We start from the raw sequence: 25,038 nt of genomic DNA, 5'->3' as shown, positions 1-25,038 counted from the left end.
TCTTGCTAGCGTCTGTTTAGTAGCAGGCCATCTCCTCTTGTGAAAACTGTAGAGGATGAAAAGAGAATTTGTCTTTCTGATGGCACTGGTACGATCCATGTAGATACTTAATGCCCGGACTACGTCCAGCGACGCATCTCCCGCAAAAAATCCAGATTCCTGAAAAACCGGGACCATAATATCTTCATTAAAGGTGGAATATAGATCACCCTTTATGAAGATACCCAGACCTAGTTCTGAGAACTACTTTATCTGGATAACATCAGAAAAGGAGAATAACATGACAGTGCTCCTAAATCTGACACTCTTCTAGCTGATGCCATAGGCAGCCAAACGAGAACTTAAGCTGTCAACCATTTAAAATCCACTTCACTTAGTGGTTTAAACAGGGCAACTTGACAGGCTTTGAGGACTAGATTTAGATTCCCTGACCCTGTAGTAGGAAAAAGGGAAGGTTGAATGTGCAGCATTCCCTGGAAAAAAGTGCGCATATCCTGCAATTTGGCATTTTTCTTTCGGAATCATACAGTCAATGCTTACACTTGTATTTCCAAGGAAGCCACCGCTATCTATTCCTGTCTGAAGGAATGCTAAAACCCTGGAAACTCTGCAAGATTTCGGGTCCATATCTCTTCCATTGCACCAATGAATATAAGCTTGCCGTATTTGGTGATAAATACGAGTCAAGGAAGTTTTTCCTTGCTCTGAGCATTTGTGAGAATCCTCTGGACTTCAGTATATAGATTTCAAGAGCCACACCATAAAACAGTTGATCCAGATATCTGTGATAATCAAGGACCCCGTCTTAGTCTGGGCGTAGAGGAAACAGAAAAGGTATTCAACATTTTCTGCGGATCCGTGTACCAACACTTTCTGGGCCAAGCTGGGGCTTATTAGAATCCCGGCATCTTTGTTGTATTTTCCTCACTATCCTGAGTAGCAGGATGATTTGAGAAACACATAAGAGAAATAAAATTCCCATTAAAAGGACATCCACAAAGATCACTTCCTTTGTTCCTGGCCCGATTATGGCTTTTGTTGTTTAGATGGGACACCATGAGAATTATCTCTGGCCAAGCCCATTTGTCTACCCGAGTCTGAAACGACTTTAGGGTGCAAAGCCCATTCATTTACCTGAATGGCGTGTCGACTGAGAAATCAGCTCTTCAGTTTAGGACTCCCGGAACAAACCCTGCGGACAAGGCTGGAAGATGGAGTTCTGCACACTTTAGTATGTGATTTACCTCCTTTCTTGCTATTTATCTGCATGTTCCTCTCTGAAAGTTGAGGTACACTACTGCCATTTCCTTGTCCCTGCGTATCTGGACCGATCTTCCTTTAGGAATGTCCCGTGCCTGAATCAGGACCCAGTATATGGCCCAAAGTGCTAACAGATTTATTATCAGGCACCTTTCTCCTGTGGTCCATAATCCCCGGAATCATAATTTTCCGGACAATGGCCCCCATAGCCGTGAAGACTTGCATTTGTTGTCAGGATTTCCCCACCTGATATCCAAAAAGAAAAAGGTATCCTCTGATCTAGATGGAATGTCTGTAGCCCCCAGGCTACTCGCTTTCTTACCTTTTTTTGCCAGTACCACGTACTTGTTTGTGTACTGTCTATCTGGCCCACCTTCACCACCTGGTATTCACAGATGGTCTTGCTCTCAGAGAATTTAACCAGGTACAACACTGCTTAACTTCCAAAATGAGATTGGACATATCCAGTGTGATGCGGTCATAGATGGAGGAGATGCTGGAAAAGTCTTGAGTGAATTATGCCCACTCCACCATGTGTATTGTTAACACCATCAAACCCATCATTCGCATTGCTGCGTGAATTGATATTGTTTGATATTGTAACAACTCTCCTAGCTTTGCCTTGGATATCTTGTTCCGAGGTAACTACTTTCTGAAAACTTGAATTCAGTATAGCCCCACCGTGAGTTATGTTACGGAACCAGAGATGATCCCATTTACGAACCACCCGTGCCTCTGTAGACAAGTTATTTGTATGTTGTAGATGACACAGAACCTTTCCTGTATTTGTGTCAGGATAAGAAGGTGGTTAAGGTATGGCAATTTTCTTAAACTCTACTAACGAAGATAAATTGCCATAATCATTTTGGTAAATACTCTGGGGCTGTGGCTAACCCAAAGGGTAAGGCCTAACTGAATTTTTGCTGAAGGATGGTAGACCTTGAGATAACACTGATGGACAGTGTTATAGGAGCCTGAAGGTAAGATACCCGACTTATCCAGGAATACCATGTATTATATTGGCTCCCCACCCAACTATGGAGTTGCCTCCACATGAACCGTGTTACCCAAATTTCTCTGTTTTTGAAATTGATAATGGGGCAAGGGATTGTTTTTGACCCAGGTGGGAATAAACCCCCCCCATTGAGCATGGGTTACTGGAATGACTATTCCTGACAAAACATTTTCTGAATTGCTTCATGCAAATCCCTCACCTGCGCCTCTACCAGAGACGGGCTGAAACCGAAAACCTTTTAGGAGAATGGTTCCAGAAGGGAAAGTATAACCTTAGAGATACCGCTTCTTGCACCCAGGCATCTATTTGTAGACTGCTATCAAATCTGTGCAAACTGAAGAAGTCGGCCCCTTATCCTTCTGGAATCCGCCCGAAGTAGACCTGCACCATCATTCTGATGGCCTCTGGTTTGGAAGCTGGCCTCTGGTTGCCTTTGCCTTACCAAACTTATTGTATTGAGGCTGTTACGTTCCTTCATGACCGACAAGGCCGAACCGGACCCCTAGATTTGGGGTTATATGTGGAAGGAAACGTGACCTTCTTGGAGTCTGTTTCTGACTCCAGAATAACTGTTAACTCCTTCCCAAACAGAAAGTTCAAGCCAAGGCAAAGTTTCCAGAACCTTCTTAGATTCTGAATCAGCTTCCCATGTATGTGAACCAAGCTGCTCTCGAACAACTATTGTTATGCTGATGCCCTAGAACATTAGTGTCCATATGAGCTATATGGGCTTCTTACTCCCTTGCAGGCGCTGAAAACTTGTCTTCCAGTTCCTCAGCCCAATGTACCTACAGCAACTGGTATTTCAAGGTGGTCTCCCCTCCAAGAACTAACCAGGCCCAACACTGCTTAGCTTCCAAAATCTAGTGAGATTGGGCCTATCCAGTGTGGTATAGCCGTAGATTGCAAGGTGAAGTCATGGCTGGCCTTATGACTGCCACAAAGACAATATGGTCTTTTTCTTTTGACGGCAGAGGCCCTGTAGATTTTTGCATTATCATTGACATGCATATCTATTTTGCGAGGCACTTCCCTATTTTAAACAGTCCCTAGCTGGAAAAAGATATTGGAATCCCATTTGCTGGGCATTCTATTTTATTGGGTGTAACCCAAACCTTTTTCCTGAATTCTGCCCTCGTGAAGAGGCCTTTTTGGGACGTTTAAACAAGTGCCTTATTTTTTTTACCCCAGGCTCTGCTGCCTCTATTGACAGACTAGCCTTTTTTACTCTCATTTATTTAGCGGATATCTTTTACCTGTTCTTCGTATGCTGAAGTAGAGTATAAAGAGCTTTCATCGTCTGATGATTATCATGTGTAGCCTGTGAAGTCGATGATTTATTTACATTCGGTTCATCAGCTTGTCTTATTGGCGACGCTGTTGGGGATATACCATAAGCAGTGAGCAGCATGTGTTAATAATGTAAGAATTAACATTTCAGCTAAACTGTACAAGGTCTGCGCAAACATTGCCTCAATGGGTCTATCTATACCTCATGTAGATCAGGAATGTATTATGCTAAACAGCAAATCATTTTACACATAACCATCCTGTACCAGATCATAGAGGATAATACAGTTTTTGCCAAACAACAACATATGAGTGATTCTGTCAGTGTATGCCGCTCTTAGACATGATAAATAATCCGCACTTTCACAGTTTGTGACTGTAACCACTTTTTTCTAAAGTGATATGTGTGACCCTTCCCATGCACCTGCATTGAGGATACGAATAACTTATTCAGACACATTGCGAAGAAAACCACAGTATTGTACACAAAACTCCTATGCAATAGACACTAAAGTTAACTATTCATACTAACAAAGTAGACAGAATTTTAGTGCTGTATAACCCGTACTCAGTAGAGTGGGATACAGGGAGACTCACCTCACTTCCAAGATCCATCAATACGTTAGCGAACGCTGAGTGGATCCAGACGCTACTAGTGTACACTGTCGCTCCGGGAATTTTTAGTGAACACAGACGCTCAGTGAACACACTGTGTATGATGCACATTGCAGATGCACCAGTCTGCGACCCGGTCTCCTCGCGGTAAAGCTTTGTACACCGACGCAGCGGCCTATGTTGCGACTGAGACCCCTCGTGGTAGCGTCTGAGGTGGAAGTGAGGCAACAGTTCATGGCGGGAGACGCACGGAAACTGGTTATGAACTGGGGGGAGGGGCGACCAGGAGAGCGTCTGATTCCCCACTGCTGACATCAACCCTAGGGATCGCAGTCTCATACTAATCCTGGTGCTTTATAATCCCTAAGGCCTAGCACTGGAGCACCCGTGGTGGCGGCGCGTCAGCTACTGTTTGGTAGTCTCCTCCCAATACAGTGTGGCTGTGTCCGTATTCCCCTTCTAAGTGGAACCGATGTCTTACCTTCTCCCAGTGCTCCGACCACAGCCTGGTAACGTCTGCTGGACCTGCTAGTATATCCGACACAGACGCCCGTCGAGACAGCACTTGTACCGTGGGTAAGCATTGTTGCGACCCGGCAGAGAGTTGTTGGAGCGACTCTTTCCAATATGCGTGTAAGACGCTGTTAGGAAAGATCACTCAGAAAACATAGTAAGACTATAAAAATAAATTAATAAAGCTTAGGGCTGCAGAGAACAGCAGCCCTGTGACCATGGTCCGGCTCCTGCCGCACCAAACAAAAAAACTGATTTGCCTGAGTCAGTGGGCAGGGATATATGGACTACCCCGTTGCATCCTGGGAGGACTGAAAGCTTGTAATCGTTTGGTGCCAATCCGCTGTCGCTCCATCATTTCCCAATGTTATCCTGTGGATAACCTGTGGACCCTGCCGGAGAAAGGGGCTATATGGTTATTAACTCCCCACTCTAATTCTATCACGGTGTACCTTAATTACTATAGCAGAGATGTCTGCTTGATACCAACATATTTTGTTCAGGAGAACAATATGGTGTTAAGAATTACTGCATGGATGAACACTAGCATACACATACCTGATCATCAACAGCCATACTTAACAAAGAACTTACTTGTTGCCAATACACGTGACAGCTATGTCCATTTGGTTATCATGAATATGCTAAGTGGTGTTAATTTGAGAATTTACCAGTTTGTTAGGAACCTATTGTTAAGATTACCTTGCTTGCTAGGATTTTTTGCTTTTTTACAGGACTCGTATTTTTAGACTGATACTAAAGACAACCGAACACACAGTTAAATGTGTTCCTCAAATCGTGGCATTCACAGGACCTCACTTTGAGATGAAATGTTCCTCATTCACAGGACCTCACTTTGAGACGAAATAGCAATTGCTTTTCCCTCACCTTCATTTTATGAATCGAGACACAAAGAAACATAGAATTTGATGGCAGATAAGAACCACTTGGTTCATATCTAGTCTGCCCCTTTTTTAACCATATTGTTACCTTAAAACCTACTTGATTCTTAATTCTTTGCGTGGGTGTTTTATCTAACTAGTGAGTTCAACGTATGTGTTCTTTGTATTATACCACCCTTAAGATGGCCAATATCATTGCAACCAGCCAACTAGTTGAAGAAAACCATCTTCAGTTAACACAGGAATTATATTGGGGGTGATCCAGAGAACCAGTGGGACTATCCGCTGTGACGGTATGTATTGGCAGCCAATGAGATGCTGGCTGGCTGAGAAATCTAACTCTCACTGCACACGTTACATCTGCCCCACCTGCAGTGCAACATGGTTTTGCCCATTAGCGTGCTTTTTTTGGCTTGCTAACCACACTTTGGAGAGAATGCTCTTAAATAATCAGTTATACACATGTGAGCATTTGCAAAGCACCACCATGGCTGGATATAATCTCTATTTGTTACAATTAGTTTATTTTGCTACATGAAGTTCTCTTTATTATTGCTGGGGTGTTATATGTGCATATGAGAGGTTTTTATATTTGTATCTTCATTTTTATGTATGAATACATTTTAAATACATTATACTCTTGGAATTATTGTCTCAGCAAGACACAGCAGTGCATTTTCTTGGTCTGCTGAAAAAGTTGGGTGGTTGGCTGGTCTGATAAAATTGGTTAGGTGTGTGGGACACCGTTTCAGTTGAACGGTTGGAGGAAAGTTGGTCTGTTGTATGGCCCAAAATCCACCAAAACAATCTTTCAGAGCAGCCAACTAGCTGGCTCGAAGATAAATCTGTCAGTGTGCGGAAGAAAACGATAATCACTCGCTTGTTTCCACATGCTGAAGAACAGTAACAAACGGTTGGTCCAACTAATTCGTAAAATCAAATAAGTTTAAATGTTTACAACTGATCGTTCCAGTTTAGAGGGACTATCCCCCCAACTGAACGATAAGTAGGCGTACACTACTGCCTACTTTTGACACACTGACTTGTCTGTAGGTTCTGCCTCAGTGACAGCAGATGTTTGTTGTCTGTAATCACGGCCACTCACCCCCATGCACATACAGCTCAATCCTTCTGCTACTGAAGAGGTTCTTCTCCATCCCCAGCTTCCAGTCTCTTTTTGTCCAGGGGATGCCGGTGGGGTGGTCTTCTGTATGCCCAATGTCGGGATCCCGGCGCACAGTATACCGGCGCCGGAATCCCGACACCCGGCATACTGACAACTATTCTCCCTCATGGGGGTCCACGACCCCCCTGGAGGGAGAATAAAATAGAGTGGCACGCGTAGCGCGCCACCGTGCCCGCAGCGTGGCGAGCGCAACGAGCCCGCAAGGGGCTCCTTTGCGCTCGCCACGCTGTCAGTATGCCGGCGGTCGGGCTCTTGGCGCCGGTATGCTGGTCGCCGGGAGCCCGAGCGCCGGCATAACGTACTACACCCATGGCAGTGCAGTATCACAATATTGCTGCAGTGGCACCAGCAATGCATATGGCCTGACCCAGGCAGTATCTGATCCTATACACAGTCTATATATACAGAAGTATACACATTTGATTATATACACAGTGTAGTACTGTATACGATCAAATGCCATCTGTGTCAGGAGCATATGCGTTATTTGTGCTGCCGGAGTCAATTTGCCAGCTGTCAGGATACCGGCGTCCAGGAGACAGACGCGGGAATCCCAACCGCAGCCCTGTATTCCCAGTCAGGTGGTGGTCCATGCCACTACCCGAGGGGGAATATAATAGTGTGTGACGACTGGGACCAATGCGTGGCGAGCGGGCTCGCTGCTGGGATCCTGACCACCGGCAATACATACTGAATCACTTTCATGAGATGGAATCAATCCTCTTTCTAAAGAGCGGATTCTGGGGGTAATTCCAAGTTGATCGCAGCAGGAAATTTTTTAGCAGTTGGGCAAAACCATGTGCACTGCAGGGGAGGCAGATATAACACGTGCAGAGAGAGTTAGATTTGGGTGGGTTATTTTGTTTCTGTGCAGGGTAAATACTGGCTGCTTTATTTTTACACTGCAATTTAGATTGCAGATTGAACACACCACACCCAAATCTAACTCTTTCTGCACGTTATATCTGCCTCCCCTGCAGTGCACATGGTTTAACCCAACTGCTAAAAAATTTCCTGCTGCGATCAACTTGGAATTACCCCCTCTATTCTGTCTAGGTCAAATGGGCAGTAAAACTTTCAAGAAACACTAATCTTAAATACAAGGGTCATTGCACTATATCCTTCCATATTATTGTTTATTTTAGGAATCATTTACTGTTTTTGCATAATTGAATTAAAAACTGCCTCAGTGAGACGATATGTAAATAATAATTTTTGAACTATTGGGATAAACGGCTACATTCCTAAAGAAGAAAAAACATGTACAAAACCAGACAGTCTGAATTACACAGTGGCAGTGATTCGGCTTGTATAGTGCTACAAAGGCATACCATATGTTTGGCTTCCTTGTCCTATAGGTTTTCTTGTTGACAATTGTATAATTATACTGTATAATTCCCTAATAGTAGCACCCTCTATGCAGCGGGTCTCAGACTATTTTGCTCTGAAACCCCGTCAGACGATTATATTTATTACAGGACCCCAGCAAGTTAACGCAGAATGTCCGCCACACGTGTGTTCAGGAGACCACAGATGCATAGTAGCACTGTGGATGCACAAAACAGAACTGAAGTGACCGCTAATGTAATCATTTCATTTCTTACACAATCGCAGGGATGAACTCCTTTCAGAGTCCCTGCCCTGCATGTGTTTTTTTTTTAAATAATATATTTATACAAATGTTAGGTTTATACCTGCTGTGAAAGCTTTTGGGGTGGCAGGAAGACATTAGGAGGCAGCGGGTGACTGGGAGAGGCAGGGGGTGGTAAAGGGCGATGAGTAAGCAAAGGGTAGCAAGAAGAGGTACTGGGAGACTGGGGAGGAAGTGGGTGGCAGGGAGATACAGAAGGTGACTAGGGAGTGGCACTGGGTGACGAGAAGGCAGACAGTGATGGGGTGGTAGAGAGTAGTAGTGGGTGACTAGGGAGAGGCAGTTGCAGAGTGAGAAAGGGAGATGGCAGAGTGAGACAGAGGGTGATGGAGGTGACAGAGTATCGCAGAGTGAGACAAAGGATGGCAGTGGGTGACAGGTGGATGGCAAAGTGAGGGCAGAGGGTGACTTGGGAGAGGCAGTGGGTGATGGGGGTGGCAGAGTTAGAGAGAGGATGGCAGAGTGAGACAGAGGGTCAATTGGGTGAGGCAGCGGGTGGCAGAGGGTGACGGGGAGGGAAAAGGGTGGAAGAAAGAGGTAGTGACAGACTAGGGAGGCAGTGGCTGGCAGGGAGAGGCAGAGCTGACGGGGAGACAGACAGTGATAGGGGTGGCAGAGAGACAGAGGGTGATGGGGGTGGCAGAGCGAGACAGAGGGTGGCCATGGGTGACTAGGGAGAGACAGAGGGAGGTATAGAGTGACAGGAAAATGCATAGAACGGCAGTAGTAGGCAGAGGTTGGCAGTGGGTGAGTTTTCCCGTTCCCCTCAACATCCTACACTGTGCTCCCCTGCCCCCCATCCACAGACACATCCCCTAAAGTCTGTGCTCAATGGGCCCCTCATACTTTACTGCTTCCCAGTGATCTGAGGAGTCTGAAGTAACAGACAATTCTACTGATTTTTCAAACTCAGCTGCTCTGAATAATTTAATAGTATTCAAATTATAAATGTTACTTCAATGCTGATTGGTTGCCATGGGCAACTTCTCCACTGGCTTATTACTCCACTCTTATCACTGCTTCATTACATTTACCCCTATGACACTCTTGCATACAACAGCAGTCACTTACACCCAGGAGAGCACCACCAACAGTCTAATGACTCCCTGCGCTTTATAAGGCTTTTATTATGCAAATAGGTCTATCAACTCATCTTACTAATTGAGACTAAATTATTGTGCAGGATATACCAAGACTTTTCTTCATGACAGCCTGCAGGACTACATGTACCAGCATGCACTGTCAGTTCCAAGTCCTGCGCTACACTACCTGTGGGGCTGGGAGCAAACCGCACCCGGACTTCTATCTGAGGCCCCGCAGAGCACCATCTCCTTCCCGGGGTCACCCACAAGCGCAGAGGCCGGAGCAGCAGCGGCCTCATCTCATCTCATTCCCTGGCTGTGTGCTGGAGAATTAACCCTTGCAGAGCAGTAGGGTAGATGCTAGACAAGCGTGCTTCCGGCAAGCCGGCAAACTCTGTTTCCGGTGGCCTGATGGAGGACCTTCTTGCTCCATCTTAGCTTGTCTCTATGGTGTTTGGGTCTTCCGGTTCTTGCCAGGGCTACAGTAGCCGGCTGGGTCCAAAACGGCTAATTGTGAGTTTTCCCGACAGCCCCCGCGCTGGAGACTTGTACACAATCATCATGGCGTCCCAGGACGGTGGGTACCGGGTCCTCCAGAGGGCAGGGCTATGTGTTAACCTCTGTGACCCGTCTTCAGATCATCGGCCGCTTGTTGCTATATGCCGGCCACTCACTCACTCAGCTTATTTGCCAGCTGCCACAGCTAGTTCCTCCCCTGGTGCCCATCTCACAGTAACTGCCTGCTCACCATTCCCTTTATAACTGCCAACCCATCACATGATCTACCCTGTAACACGCCGCTGCTTAGCTCCCAGTGTACCATCTGTGTAACATAGCTGCCCCATATGTGGAACTTAGCTGTACCATCTGTGGAAAATAGCTGCCCCCTGTGTGCCATCTGTGATACATAGCTGCCCCCTCTATGCCATCTGTGATGCATAGCTGCCCCCTCTATGCCATCTGTGATACATAGCTGCCCCCTCTATGCCATTTGTAGAACATAGCTGCCCCCAGTGTGCCATCTGTAGAACATAGCTGTCCCCTGTCTGCCTTCTGTGGAACATAGCTGCCCTCTGTGTACCTTCCGCCTAACATAGCTGCTCCCAGTATGCAATCTGCGGAACATAGCTGTCCCTGTGTGCCATCTGCGGTACATAGCAGCCCCCTGTGTGCCATCTGTGGAACATAGCTGCCCCATGTGTGGAACATAGCTGTGCCATCTGTGAAAAATTGCTGCCCCCTGTGTACCTACTGTAGAACATAGCTGCCCCCTGTGTGCCATCTGTGATACATAGCTGTCCCAGTGTGCCATCTGCGGAACATAGCTACCCCAGCTGAGCCATCTGTGTAAAATTGCTGCCCCTTGTGATCCTTCTGCAGGACATAGCTGCCCCCTGTGTGCCATCTGTACTACATAGCTGCCCCTTGTGTGCCATCTGCGGAACATAGCTGCTCCCTGTGTGCCATCTGCGGAACACAGGTGCCCCATGTGTGGAACTTAGCTGTGCCATCTGTGGAACATTGCTGCTTTCTGTGTACCTTCTGCAGAACATAGCTGCCCCCAGTGTGCCATCTGTTTAACATAGCTGCCCCTTTGTACCTTCTGCAGAACATAGCTGCCCCTGTGAGCCATCTGCAGTACATAGCTGCCATCTGTGGAACATAGCTGCCCCATGTGTGGACATAGCTGTGCCATCTGTGGAAAATTGCTGCCCCCTGTGTACCTTCTGCAGAACATAGCTGCCCCCTGTGTGACATCTGCGATATATAGCAGCCCCCTGTGTACCTTCCACCTAACATAGCTGCTCCCAGTATGCCATCTGTGGAGCATAGCTGCCCCATGTGTGGAACATATCTGTGCCATCTGTGAAAAATTGCTGCCCCCTGTGTACCTACTGTAGAACATAGCTGCCATCTGTGATACATAGCTGCCCCCTGTGTGCCATCTGTGATACATAGCTGTCCCAGTGTGCTATCTGCGGAACATATCTACCCCAGCTGAGCCATCTGTGTAAAATTTTTGCCCCTGGTGAACCTTCTGCAGGACATAGCTGCCCCCTGTGTGCCATCTGCACTACATAGCTGCCCCTTGTGTGCCATCTGCAGAACATAGCTGTCCCCTGTGTGCCATATGCGGAACATAGCTTCCCCTGAGTGCACCTGTGTGTGCCATTTGTGGTATGTGGCTGCTCAGTGTTTTCCATCTGTGGAATATAGCTGCATCCCTGTGTGCCATCTGAGAAGCATTGTTTCACCTCCTGTGTACCATGTGTGGGCAAATATTCCCCCAATTGCTGAACTCCCTGTGTGCCACTTGTGGGATTTAGCTTCCTGATGTGCAATCTTCTAAACATTTTCTCTATCGTCCTAGTGGATGCTGGGGTTCCTGAAAGGACCATGGGGAATAGCGGCTCCGCAGGAGACAGGGCACAAAAGTAAAGCTTTCCGATCAGGTGGTGTGCACTGGCTCCTCCCCCTATGACCCTCCTCCAAGCCAGTTAGATTTTTGTGCCCGGCCGAGAAGGGTGCAATCTAGGTGGCTCTCCTAAAGAGCTGCTTAGAAAAGTTTAGCTTAGGTTTTTTATTTTACAGTGAGTCCTGCTGGCAACAGGATCACTGCAACGAGGGACTTAGGGGAGAAGAAGTGAACTCACCTGCGTGCAGGATGGATTGGCTTCTTGGCTACTGGACATCAGCTCCAGAGGGACGATCACAGGTACAGCCTGGATGGTCACCGGAGCCTTGCCGCCGGCCCCCTTGCAGATGCTGAAGTAAGAAGAGGTCCAGAATCGGCGGCAGAAGACTCCTCAGTCTTCTAAAGGTAGCGCACAGCACTGCAGCTGTGCGCCATTTTCCTCTCAGCACACTTCACACGGCAGTCACTGAGGGTGCAGGGCGCTGGGAGGGGGGCGCCCTGGGAGGCAAATGAATACCTATTTTGGCTAAAAATACCTCACATATAGCCTCCGGAGGCTATATGGAGATATTTAACCCCTGCCAGAATCCGTTAAGAGCGGGAGACGAGGCCGCCGAAAAAGGGGCGGGGCCTATCTCCTCAGCACACAGCGCCATTTTCCCTCACAGAAAGGCTGGAGGGAAGGCTCCCAGGCTCTCCCCTGCACTGCACTACAGAAACAGGGTTAAAACAGAGAGGGGGGGCACTAATTTGGCGTTAGAAATATATAAAAAAGATGCTATAAGGGAAAACACTTATATAAGGTTGTCCCTATATAATTATAGCGTTTTTGGTGTGTGCTGGTAAACTCTCCCTCTGTCTCTCCAAAGGGCTAGTGGGTCCTGTCCTCTATCAGAGCATTCCCTGTGTGTGTGCTGTGTGTCGGTACGTGTGTGTCGACATGTATGAGGACGATGTTGGTGAGGAGGCGGAGCAATTGCCTGTAATGGTGATGTCACTCTCTAGGGAGTCGACACCGGAATGGATGGCTTATTTAGGGAATTACGTGATAATGTCAACACGCTGCAAGGTCGGTTGACGACATGAGACGGCCGACAAACAATTAGTACCGGTCCAGACGTCTCAAAAACACCGTCAGGGGTTTTTAAAACGCCCGTTTACTTTAGTCGGTCGACACAGACACAGACAGGGACACTGAATCCAGTGTCGACGGTGAATAAACAAACGTATTCCTTATTAGGGCCACACGTTAAAGGCAATGAAGGAGGTGTTTCATATTTCTGATACTACAAGTACCACAAAAGAGGGTATTATGTGGGATGTGAAAAAACTACCGTAGTTTTTCCTGAATCAGATAAATTAAATAAAGTGTGTGATGATGCGTGGGTTCCCCCCGATAGAAAATTATGGGCGGTATACCCTTTCCCGCCAGAAGTTAGGGCGCGTTGGGAAACACCCCTTAGGGTGGATAAGGCGCTCACACGCTTATCAAAACAAGTGGCGGTACCGTCTATAGATAGGGCCGTCCTCAAGGACCAGCTGACAGGAGGCTGGAAAATATCATAAAAAGTATATACACACATACTGGTGTTATACTGCGACCAGCGATCGCCTCAGCCTGGATGTGCAGAGCTGGGGTGGCTTGGTCGGATTCCCTGACTAAAAATATTGATACCCTTGACAGGGACAGTATTTTATTGACTATAGAGCATTTAAAGGATGCATTTCTATATATGCGAGATGCACAGAGGGATATTTGCACTCTGGCATCAAGAGTAAATGCGATGTCCATATCTGCCAGAAGATGTTATGGACACGACAGTGGTCAGGTGATGCAGATTCCAAACGGCACAAAGGTGTATTGCCGTATAAAGGAAGAGGAGTTATTTGGGGTCGGTCCATCGGACCTGGTGGCCACGGCAACTGCTGGAAAATCCGCCGTTTTTACCCTAAGTCACATCTCTGCAGAAAAAGACACCGTCTTTTCAGCCTCAGTCCTTTCGTCCCTATAAGATCATATCTGCCCAGGGATAGAGGAAAGGGAAGAAGACTGCAGCAGGCAGCCCATTCCCAGGAACAGAGGCGTTCCACCGCTTCTGACAAGTTCTCAGCATGGCGCTGAGACCGTACAGGACCCCTGGATCCTACAAGTAGTATCCCAGGGGTACAGATTGGAATGTCGAGACGTTTCCCCTTCGCAGGCTCCTGAAGTCTGCTTTACCAAGGTCTCCCTCCGACAAGGAGGCAGTATGGGAAAAAATTCACAAGCTGTATTCCCAGCAGGTGATAATTAAATTACCCCTCCTACTACAAGAAAAGGGGTATTATTCCACACTATATTGTGGTACTGAAGCCAGAAGGCTAGGTGAGACTTATTCTAAAAAAAATTTTTGAACACTTACAAAGGTTCAAATCAAGATGGAGTCACTCAGAGCAGTGATAACGAACCAGGAAGAAGGGGACTATATAGTGTCCCGGGACATCAGGGATGCTTACCTCTATGTCCCAAATTTGCCCTTCTCACTAAGGGTACCTCAGGTTCGTGGTGCAGAACTGTCACTATCAGTTTCAGACGCTGCCGTTTGGATTGTCCACGGCACCCCGGGTCTTTACCAAGGTAATGGCCGAAATGATGATTCTTCTTCGAAGAAAAGGCGTCTTAATTATCCCTTACTTGGACGATCTCCTGATAAGGGCATAGTCCAGGGAACAGTTGGAGGTCGGAGTAGCACTATCTCGGATACTGCTACAACAGCACGGGTGGATTCTAAATATTCCAAAATCGCAGCTGATCCCGACGACACGTCTGCTGTGCCTAGGGATGATTCTGGACACAGTCCAGAAAAAGGTGTTTCTCCCGGAAGAGAAAGCCAGGGAGTTATCCGAGCTAGTCAGGAACCTCCTAAAAACAGTGCATCATTGCACAAGGGTCCTGGTAAAAATGGTGGCTTCCTACGAAGCAATTCCATTCGGCAGATTTCACGCAAGAACTTTTCAGTGGGATCTGCTGGACAAATGGTCCGGATCGCATCTTCAGATGCATCAGCGGATAACCCTATATCCAAGGACAAGGGTGTCTCTCCTGTGGTGGTTATAGAGTGCTCATCTTCTAGAGGGCCGCAGATTCGGCATTCAGGATTGGATGCTGGTGACCACGGAGCCCAGCCCGAGAGGCTGGGGAGCAGTCACACAAGGAAAAAATTTCCAGGGAGTGTGATCAAGTCTGGAGACTTTTCTCCACATAAATATACTGGAGCTAAGGGTAAATTTATAATGCTCTAAGCTTAGCAAGACCTCTGCTTCAAGGTCAGCCGGTATTGATCCAGTGGGAAAAACATCACGGCAGTCGCCCACGTAAACAGACAGGGCGACACAAGAAGCAGGAGGGCAATGGCAAAAACTGCAAGGACTTTTCGCTGGGCGGAAAATCATGTGATAGCACTGTCAGCAGTGTTTCATCCCGGGAATGGAAACTGGGAAGCAGACTTCCTCAGCAGGCACGACCTCCACCCGGGAGAGTGGAAACTTCATCGGGAAGTTTTTTCCACATGATTGTAAACCGTTGGGAAATACCAAAGGTGGACATGATGGCGTCCCGTCTGAACAAAAAACGGGACAGGTATTGCGCCAGGTCAAGAGACCCTCAGGCAATAGCTGTGGACGTTCTGGTAACACCGTGGGTGTACCAGTCGGTGTATGTGTTCCCTCCTCTGCTTCTCATACCTAAGGTGCTGAGAATTATAAGACGTAGAGGAGTAAGAACTATACTCATGGCTCCGGATTGGCCAAGAAGGACTTGGTACCCGGAACTTCAAGAGATGCTTACAGAGGTCTTATGGCCTCTGCCGCTAAGAAGGGACTTGCTTCAGCAAGTACCATGTCTGTTCCAAGACTTACCGCAGCTGCGTTTGTCGGCATGGCGGTGGAAAGCCGGATCCTAAGGGAAAAAGGCATTCCGGAAGAGGTCATTCCTACCCTGGTCAAAGCCAGAAAGGAGGTGACCGCAGAACATTATCACCACATGTGGCGAAAATATGTTGCGTGGTGTGAGGCCAGGAAGGCCCCACAAAGAAATTTCAACTCGGTCGTTTCCTGCATTTCCTGCAAACAGGAGTGTCTATGGGCCTCAAATTGGGGTCCATTAAGGTTCAAATTTCGGCCCTGTCGATTTTCTTCCAGAAAGAATTGGCTTCAGGTCCTGAAGTCCAGAAGTTTGTCAAGGGAGTATTGCATATACAACCCCCTTTTGTGCCTCCAGTGGCACTGTGGGATCTCAACGTAGTTCTGGGATTCCTCAAATCACATTGGTTTAAAACCAGTCAAATCTGTGGATTTGAAGCATCTCACATGAAAAGTGACCATGCTCTTGGCCCTGGCCTGGACCAGGCGAGTGTCAAATTGGTGGTTTTTTCTCAAAAAAGCCCATATCTGTTTGTCCATTCGGACAGGGCAGAGCTGCGGACTCGTCCCCAGTTCTCTCCCTAAAGGTGGTGTCAGTGTTTCACCTGAACCAGCTTATTGTGGTGCCTTGCACCTACTAGGGACTTGGAGGACTCCAAGTTGCTAGATGTTGTCAGGGCCCTGAAAATATGTTCCAGGACGGCTGGAGTCAGGAAAACTGACTTGCTGTTATCCTGTATGCACCCAACAAACTGGGTGCTCTTGCTTCTAAGCAGACTATTGCTAGTTGGATGTGTAATACAATTCAGCTTGCACATTCTGTGGCAGGCCTGCCACAGCCAAAATATGTAAATGCCCATTCCACAAGGAAGGTGGGCTCATCTTGGGCGGCTGCCCGAGGGGTCTCGGCTTTACAACTTTGCCGAGCAGCTACTTGGTCAGGGGCAAACACGTTTGCTAAATTATACAAATTTGATACCCTGGCTAAGGAGGACCTGGAGTTCTCTCATTCGGTGCTGCAGAGTCATCCGCACTCTCCCGCCCGTTTGGGAGCTTTGGTATAATCCCCATGGTCCTTTCAGGAACCCCAGCATCCACTAGGACGATAGAGAAAATAAGAATTTACTTACCGATAATTCTATTTCTCGGAGTCCGTAGTGGATGCTGGGCGCCCATCCCAAGTGCGGATTATCTGCAATACTTGTACATAGTTACAAAAATCGGGTTATTATTGTTGTGAGCCATCTTTTCAGAGGCTCCGCTGTTATCATACTGTTAACTGGGTTTAGATCACAAGTTGTACGGTGTGATTGGTGTGGCTGGTATGAGTCTTACCCGGGATTCAAAATTCCTCCCTTATTGTGTACGCTCGTCCGGGCACAGTACCTAACTGGCTTGGAGGAGGGTCATAGGGGGAGGAGCCAGTGCACACCACCTGATCGGAAAGCTTTACTTTTGTGCCCTGTCTCCTGCGGAGCTGCTATTCCCCATGGTCCTTTCAGGAACCCCAGCATCCACTACGGACTCCGAGAAATAGAATTATCGGTAAGTAAATTCTTATTTTTTCCACCAGTGTGCCATCTGTGATTCATTGCTGTGCAATTAGTGAAACATCATTTTACTTGTGTGCCATCTGTGAAACATAGCTGTTCCAAGTGCCATCTGTGCCATGTTTCCATCATAACTTGACTGTGTGCAGTGTAACCATCATAGCTTGCCTCTGAGTGCAATGTACCCGTCATAGTTTCCTTCTGTGTGCCATGTGCTCAGTGTACAGTAGCTTCCGTCTGCGTGCCATGTGTCCGGTGTAGCGTCCCTTTGCGTGCCATATATCTGGCATATTTTTCCTCTGCGTGTCATGTGTCTGGCGTAGCTTTTCCATGCGTGCCGTGTGTCTGGCAAAGCGACCCTCTGCGTGCCGTGTGCCCGGTGTAGTTTCCCTTTGCGTGCCATATGTCTGGCGTAGCGTCCCTCTGTGTGCCATGTGCCCAGTGTAGCGTCCCTCTGCGTGCCATGTTCCCGGCGTAGTGTCTCTCTGCGTGCCATGTGCCCGGCGTAGCGTCCCTCTGCGTGCCATGTGCCTGGCGTAGCATCCCTCTGCGTGCCATGTGCCCGGCGTAGCGTCCCTCTGCGTGCCATGTGCCCGGCGTAGCGTCCCTTTGCGTGCCATGTGCCCGGCGTTGCATTACTCTGAGTTCCATGTGCCCGGCGTAGCTTCCCTTTGCATTCCATGTGCCCACCGTAGCTTCCCTCTGCGTGCCAGATGTACAGTAGCTTCCCTCTGCGTGCAGTGCGTCTGGCATAGCTAACCTGTGCATGCCGTGTATCCGGCGTAGCTACCCTGTGTGTGCCGTGTATCTGGCATAGCTACCCTGGGCATGCTGTGCGCCAGGCGTAGCTTCCATTTTCCCTTGTTCATCTATTTGCTGACAGTGTCCAATCACTTTTGTTTACATAGTGTATTATAAACGTATACCAACTTCAATGTGACAGCTCACTTGGCGGGCAACCCCATGGTGTGCCATATGGCTCAAGTCACACTCCACTATTTTGCCCTAATACTTGGCTACATGAATGTAGTAAAAGGGATTTATCTAATAATGTGACTGATCTGTGTTACAGCACGTGTGCATATTGCACCATGCTGTGTCATGTGATTTAGTAACCCCTCCCCTATAATGGCGTGTAACTTGGTAACTGCTCCCCTGCATCCCGTGTGACACCAGCCACCTGTCTGCACTATAGTAGAACTGTTGTAAATGCATTCAGTAGTCATATTGGGGTGGCATGTTGGTGTCTCTACCGATTTTAAGCCAAGCCTGGGCATTTGTTGTTGAACTACAAGAGCAGATAGCTGGTATGGTATGCTGGGACTTGTAGTTTCACAACACTTGGAGACCTACAGGTTGTCCTGCCCTGGGGAAGACAACAGGTAATGTATCCTAATTATTTAGCTAATTTTACTGCTGTAGTTACACAAGGTGATCTTACTATAGAGATGGGATTTTCTTGTTCTTTAAGTTCTACCATGCAGAACGATTTGTACCAACACATGTGTCTGATCCTAGTGTCAGCTTCATGGTGGGAGAGATAAGAGGTCGGTCACCTAGATTCTGCTGACACAATTACCCAGCTGGTGTGGAAAGATCTGTTTTGTGCGCGGCTGACCTAACCGGCTCATGTCCCTTTCCCTGTAGAAGTGGAAGAGCTTGGGATGGAGGCGGATGGACAGACAGAAAAGCTCAGCTGTGTAGAAGATGGAGACAGGAATTCCCAGGCCTCCCAGGACAGCGGCTCCGCACAACCCGAGTCAGATGGTGCTGTGAGCAACGGAGGCGACGCTGAGTCAGAGAAAGAGCTTGTAGAGTTTAAGATTATTTGGAATAAGAACAAGTATGACGTGAAGCTCCCATTGGATAGCACAGGAGCAAGCCTTAAACAGAAGATTCATACACTCACAGGTACTTGCACCTCCTGACATGGGGGATCAAGAATTGGGTAACACAGCCTTTTAAACACACTTAATAGACATATAACAACATCACCGGTGAAACTTGAACACTACTGCAAACTACAACTTACAAAGGCTTGTGTGCATTATGGATTTATATTGTACCTACATCTTGCATGCTACTATTATGATTATTAACCTTATTTATGAAGCGCCTACATATCGCGCAACTCTGTACAGAGTACATTTAATCATTCACATCAGTCCCTGTCCCACTGACGTCTAAAGTCTCTAACACACACATGACAATATGTTGGAAACCAAATCAGCCAAAGTTCTAATTGCTAGTCAGCAGATGTTGGGTTATGTATAACTCCAATGAACGAAAAAAATAACTGTCCCCTCCTGTCCCACTGCCCCTTCTCAGTTCTTATTTCAGTGCCCAGCAGGAGAGGGTGTGTTAGTTCCTATTACACAAATAGGAGGGACAGGCTTGGCTGTCCACTGCAGAAGGGCGGGAGAGGGTGTGTTAGCTCCTAGGAGAGGTGTGGCTGCCCCCTGCAGAAGGGCGGGAGAGGGTGTGTTATTTCCTATTACACAAATAGGAGGAACAGGCTTGGCTGCCCCCTGCAGAAGTGCGGGAGAGGGTGTGTTAGGTACTACTATACCTATAGGAGGAACAGACTTGGCTGCCCCCTGCAGAAGGGCGGGAGAGGGTGTGTTAGCTCCTAGGAGAGGTGTGGTTGCCCCCTGCAGAAGGGCGGTAGAGAGTGTGTTAGGTCCTATTATACTTATAGGAGGAACAGACTTGGCTGCCCCCTGCTATAGAGCGGGAGAGGGTGTGTTAGGTCCTATTATACTTATAGGAGTAACAGACTTGGCTGCCCCCTGCAGAAGAGCGGGAGAGGGTGTGTTAGGCCCTATTATACTTATAGGAGGAACAGACTTGGCTGCCCCCTGCAGAAGAGCGGGAGAGGGTGTGTTAGTTCCTAATACACAAATAGAAGGCACAGGCTTTGCTGCCCCCTGCAGAAGGGCAGTAGAGGGTGTGTTAGGTCCTATTATACTTATAGGAGGAACAGACTTGGCTGCCCCCTGCAGAAGAGCGGGAGAGGGTGTGTTAGGTCCTATTATACTTATAGGAGGAACAGACTTGGCTGCCCCCTGCAGAAGAGCGGGAGAGGGTGTGTTAGGTCCTATTATACTTATAGGAGGAACAGACTTGGCTGCCCCCTGCAGAAGAGCGGGAGAGGGTATGTTAGGTCCTATTATACTTATAGGAGGAACAGACTTGGCTGCCCCCTGCAGAAGAGCGGGAGAGGGTGTGTTAGGTCCTATTATACTTAAAGGAGGAACAGACTTGGCTGTACCCTGCAGAAGGGCAGGAGAGGGTGTGTTAGGTCCTACTATACCTATAGGAGGAACAGACTTGGCTGCCCCTTGCAGAAGGGCGGGAGAGGGTGTGTTAGCTCCTAGGAGAGGTGTGGTTGCCCCCTGCAGAAGGGCGGTAGAGGGTGTGTTAGTTCCTAATACACAAATAGTAGGCACAGGCTTTGCTGCCCCCTGCAGAAGGGCAGTAGAGGGTGTGTTAGGTCCTATTATACTTATAGGAGGAACAGACTTGGCTGCCCCCTGCAGAAGAGCGGGAGAGGGTGTGTTAGGTCCTATTATACTTATAGGAGGAACAGACTTGGCTGCCCCCTGCAGAAGAGCGGGAGAGGGTGTGTTAGGTCCTATTATACTTATAGGAGGAACAGACTTGGCTGCCCCCTGCAGAAGAGCGGGAGAGGGTTTGTTAGGCCCTATTATACTTATAGGAGGAACAGACTTGGCTGCCCCCTGCATAAGAGCGGGAGAGGGTGTGTTAGTTCCTAATACACAAATAGAAGGCACAGGCTTTGCTGCCTCCTGCAGAAGGGCAGTAGAGGGTGTGTTAGGTCCTATTATACTTATAGGAGGAACAGACTTGGCTGCCCCCTGCAGAAGAGCGGGAGAGGGTGTGTTAGGTCCTATTATACTTATAGGAGGAACAGACTTGGCTGCCCCCTGCAGAAGAGCGGGAGAGGGTGTGTTAGGTCCTATTATACTTATAGGAGGAACAGACTTGGCTGCCCCCTGCAGAAGAGCGGGAGAGGGTGTGTTAGGTCCTATTATACTTATAGGAGGAACAGACTTGGCTGACCCCTGCAGAAGAGCGGGAGAGGGTGTGTTAGGTCCTATTATACTTATAGAAGGAACAGGCTTGGCTGCACCTTGCAGAAGAGCGGGAGAGGGTGTGTTAGGTCCTATTATACTTATAGGAGGAACAGACTTGGCTGCACCCTGCAGAAGGGCAGGAGAGGGTGTGTTAGGTCCTATTATACTTATAGGTGGAACAGACTTGGCTGCCCCCTGCAGAAGAGCGGGAGAGGGTGTGTTAGGTCCTATTATACTTATAGGAGGAACAGACTTGGCTGCCCCTGCAGTAGGGCAGGAGAGGTTGTGTTAGGTCCTATTATACTTATAGGAGGAACAGACTTGGCTGCCCCCTGCAGAAGAGCGGGAGAGGGTGTGTTAGGTCCTATTATACTTATAGGAGGAACAGACTTGGCTGCCCCTGCAGTAGGGCAGGAGAGGGTGTGTTAGGTCCTATTATACTTATAGGAGGAACAGACTTGGCTGCCCCCTGCAGAAGGGCGGGAGAGGGTGTGTTAGGTCCTACTATACCTATAGGAGGAACAGACTTGGCTGCCCCTTGCAGAAGGGCGGGAGAGGGTGTGTTAGCTCCTAGGAGAGGTGTGGTTGCCCCCTGTAGAAGGGCGGTAGAGGGTGTGTTAGTTCCTAATACACAAATAGTAGGCACAGGCTTTGCTGCCCCCTGCAGAAGGGCAGTAGAGGGTGTGTTAGGTCCTATTATACTTATAGGAGGAACAGACTTGGCTGCCCCCTGCAGAAGAGCGGGAGAGGGTGTGTTCGGTCCTATTATACTTATAGGAGCAACAGGCTTGGCTGCCCCCTGCAGAAGAGCGGGAGAGGGTGTGTTAGGTCCTATTATACTTATAGGAGGAACAGACTTGGCTGCCCCTGCAGTAGGGCAGGAGAGGTTGTGTTAGGTCCTATTATACTTATAGGAGGAACAGACTTGGCTGCCCCCTGCAGAAGAGCGGGAGAGGGTGTGTTAGGTCCTATTATACTTATAGGAGGAACAGACTTGGCTGCCCCTGCAGTAGGGCAGGAGAGGGTGTGTTAGGTCCTATTATACTTATAGGAGGAACAGACTTGGCTGCCCCCTGCAGAAGGGCGGGAGAGGGTGTGTTAGGTCCTACTATACCTATAGGAGGAACAGACTTGGCTGCCCCCTGCAGAAGGGCGGGAGAGGGTGTGTTAGCTCCTAGGAGAGGTGTGGTTGCCCCCTGCAGAAGGGCGGTAGAGGGTGTGTTAGTTCCTAATACACAAATAGTAGGCACAGGCTTTGCTGCCCCCTGCAGAAGGGCAGTAGAGGGTGTGTTAGGTCCTATTATACTTATAGGAGGAACAGACTTGGCTGCCCCCTGCAGAAGAGCGGGAGAGGGTGTGTTAGGTCCTATTATACTTATAGGAGGAACAGACTTGGCTGCCCCCTGCAGAAGAGCGGGAGAGGGTGTGTTAGGTCCTATTATACTTATAGGAGGAACAGACTTGGCTGCCCCCTGCAGAAGAGCGGGAGAGGGTTTGTTAGGCCCTATTATACTTATAGGAGGAACAGACTTGGCTGCCCCCTGCATAAGAGCGGGAGAGGGTGTGTTAGTTCCTAATACACAAATAGAAGGCACAGGCTTTGCTGCCTCCTGCAGAAGGGCAGTAGAGGGTGTGTTAGGTCCTATTATACTTATAGGAGGAACAGACTTGGCTGCCCCCTGCAGAAGAGCGGGATAGGGTGTGTTAGGTCCTATTATACTTATAGGAGGAACAGACTTGGCTGCCCCCTGCAGAAGAGCGGGAGAGGGTGTGTTAGGTCCTATTATACTTATAGGAGGAACAGACTTGGCTGCCCCCTGCAGAAGAGCGGGAGAGGGTGTGTTAGGTCCTATTATACTTATAGAAGGAACAGGCTTGGCTGCACCTTGCAGAAGAGCGGGAGAGGGTGTGTTAGGTCCTATTATACTTATAGGAGGAACAGACTTGGCTGCACCCTGCAGAAGGGCAGGAGAGGGTGTGTTAGGTCCTATTATACTTATAGGTGGAACAGACTTGGCTGCACCCTGCAGAAGAGCGGGAGAGGGTGTGTTAGGTCCTATTATACTTATAGGAGGAACAGGCTTGGCTGCACCCTGCAGAAGAGCGGGAGAGGGTGTGTTAGGTCCTATTATACTTATAGGAGGAACAGACTTGGCTGCACCTTGCAGAAGAGCGGGAGAGGGTGTGTTAGGCCCTATTTTACTTATAGGAGGAACAGACTTGGCTGCCCCCTGCAGAAGAGCGGGAGAGGGTGTGTTAGGTCCTATTATACTTATAGAAGGAACAGGCTTGGCTGCACCTTGCAGAAGAGCGGGAGAGGGTGTGTTAGGTCCTATTATACTTATAGGAGGAACAGACTTGGCTGCACCCTGCAGAAGGGCAGGAGAGGGTGTGTTAGGTCCTATTATACTTATAGGAGGAACAGACTTGGCTGCACCTTGCAGAAGAGCGGGAGAGGGTGTGTTAGGTCCTATTATACTTATAGGAGGAACAGACTTGGCTGCCCCCTGCAGAAGAGCGGGAGAGGGTTTGTTAGGCCCTATTATACTCATAGGAGGAACAGACTTGGCTGCCCCCTGCAGAAGAGCGGGAGAGGGTGTGTTAGGTCCTATTATACTTATAGGAGGAACAGACTTGGCTGCCCCCTGCAGAAGAGCGGGAGAGGGTGTGTTACAGTAGGTCCTATTATACTTATAGGAGGAACAGACTTGGCTGCCCCCTGCAGAAGAGCGGGAGAGGGTGTGTTAGGTCCTATTATACTTATAGGAGTAACAGACTTGGCTGCACCCTGCAGAAGGGCAGGAGAGGGTGTGTTAGGTCCTATTATACTTATAGGAGGAACAGGCTTGGCTGCCCCCTGCAGAAGAGCGGGAGAGGGTGTGTTAGGTCCTATTATACTTATAGGAGGAACAGACTTGGCTGCCCCTGCAGTAGGGCAGGAGAGGGTGTGTTAGGTCCTATTATACTTATAGGAGGAACAGACTTGGCTGCCCCCTGCAGAAGGGCGGGAGAGGGTGTGTTATTTCCTATTACACAAATAGAAGGCACAGGCTTTGCTGCCCCCTGCAGAAGGGCAGTAGAGGGTGTGTTAGGGCCTATTATACTTATAGGAGGAACAGACTTGGCTGCCCCCTGCAGAAGAGCGGGAGAGGGTGTGTTAGGTCCTATTATACTTATAGGAGGAACAGACTTGGCTGCCCCCTGCATATTCATAGTATTAGTGTTATTTATAGGGGCCGCAAGGTGTCTGCAGCAACATGCAGTGATTACAGTGGAGGGAATGGGGAGGAGCAGTGTTAGGAGAGGTTAGGCTAGAGAGACTCACGCAGTGATGCTGGATTCGGAAGCAAACAGCAATCATTTAATCTATACCCTGTTAATGGACAGGCGGACAAACTCAGAGTCACCGGTGTGAAAAATGAAGACACTGCAAGATATGCTAGTGACAGGGATAGTGGAAGGAGCAGAGAATGAATGAAGAGGTCCCACAGACAACGAGAGAGGGGAGTAACCAAAAGGGTGCAGTAAAAGAGAGAGTAGGTGGGCGTCAGAGGTATAACT

The 25,038-nt window shown here is 48.4% G+C and overlaps 2 protein-coding genes and 1 pseudogene across 3 annotated transcripts in view; 1 reads left to right on the top strand and 2 right to left on the bottom strand.

Moving 5' to 3' along the window:
- The window catches only part of EARS2 (glutamyl-tRNA synthetase 2, mitochondrial), an 81,325-nt gene extending 71,327 nt beyond the window's left edge, over positions 1 to 9,998 (bottom strand). For both annotated transcript variants that reach the window (XM_063934700.1, XM_063934701.1), the window contains exon 1: positions 9,702 to 9,998. In XM_063934700.1, the coding sequence (XP_063790770.1) occupies positions 9,702 to 9,813 (112 nt within the window). In that variant the 5' untranslated portion in view covers positions 9,814 to 9,998. The remainder of the gene's footprint in view (positions 1 to 9,701) is intronic.
- On the bottom strand, positions 3,061 to 3,179 carry LOC134946210 (5S ribosomal RNA; annotated as a pseudogene).
- Positions 9,902 to 25,038, top strand: part of UBFD1 (ubiquitin family domain containing 1) — a 65,112-nt gene continuing 49,975 nt past the window's right edge. Inside the window, exons 1-2 of the mRNA XM_063934702.1 lie at positions 9,902 to 10,091; positions 19,028 to 19,291. Coding sequence (XP_063790772.1) covers positions 9,962 to 10,091; positions 19,028 to 19,291 — 394 coding nt within the window. The 5' untranslated portion in view covers positions 9,902 to 9,961. The remainder of the gene's footprint in view (positions 10,092 to 19,027; positions 19,292 to 25,038) is intronic.

The sequence above is a fragment of the Pseudophryne corroboree genome, chromosome 7 (genome assembly GCF_028390025.1).
Source record: "Pseudophryne corroboree isolate aPseCor3 chromosome 7, aPseCor3.hap2, whole genome shotgun sequence".
NCBI classification, from domain to species: domain Eukaryota; kingdom Metazoa; phylum Chordata; class Amphibia; order Anura; family Myobatrachidae; genus Pseudophryne; species Pseudophryne corroboree.
The sequence above is the reverse complement of the archived record's forward strand: the minus strand, read 5'-3'. Positions and strand labels throughout refer to the sequence as shown.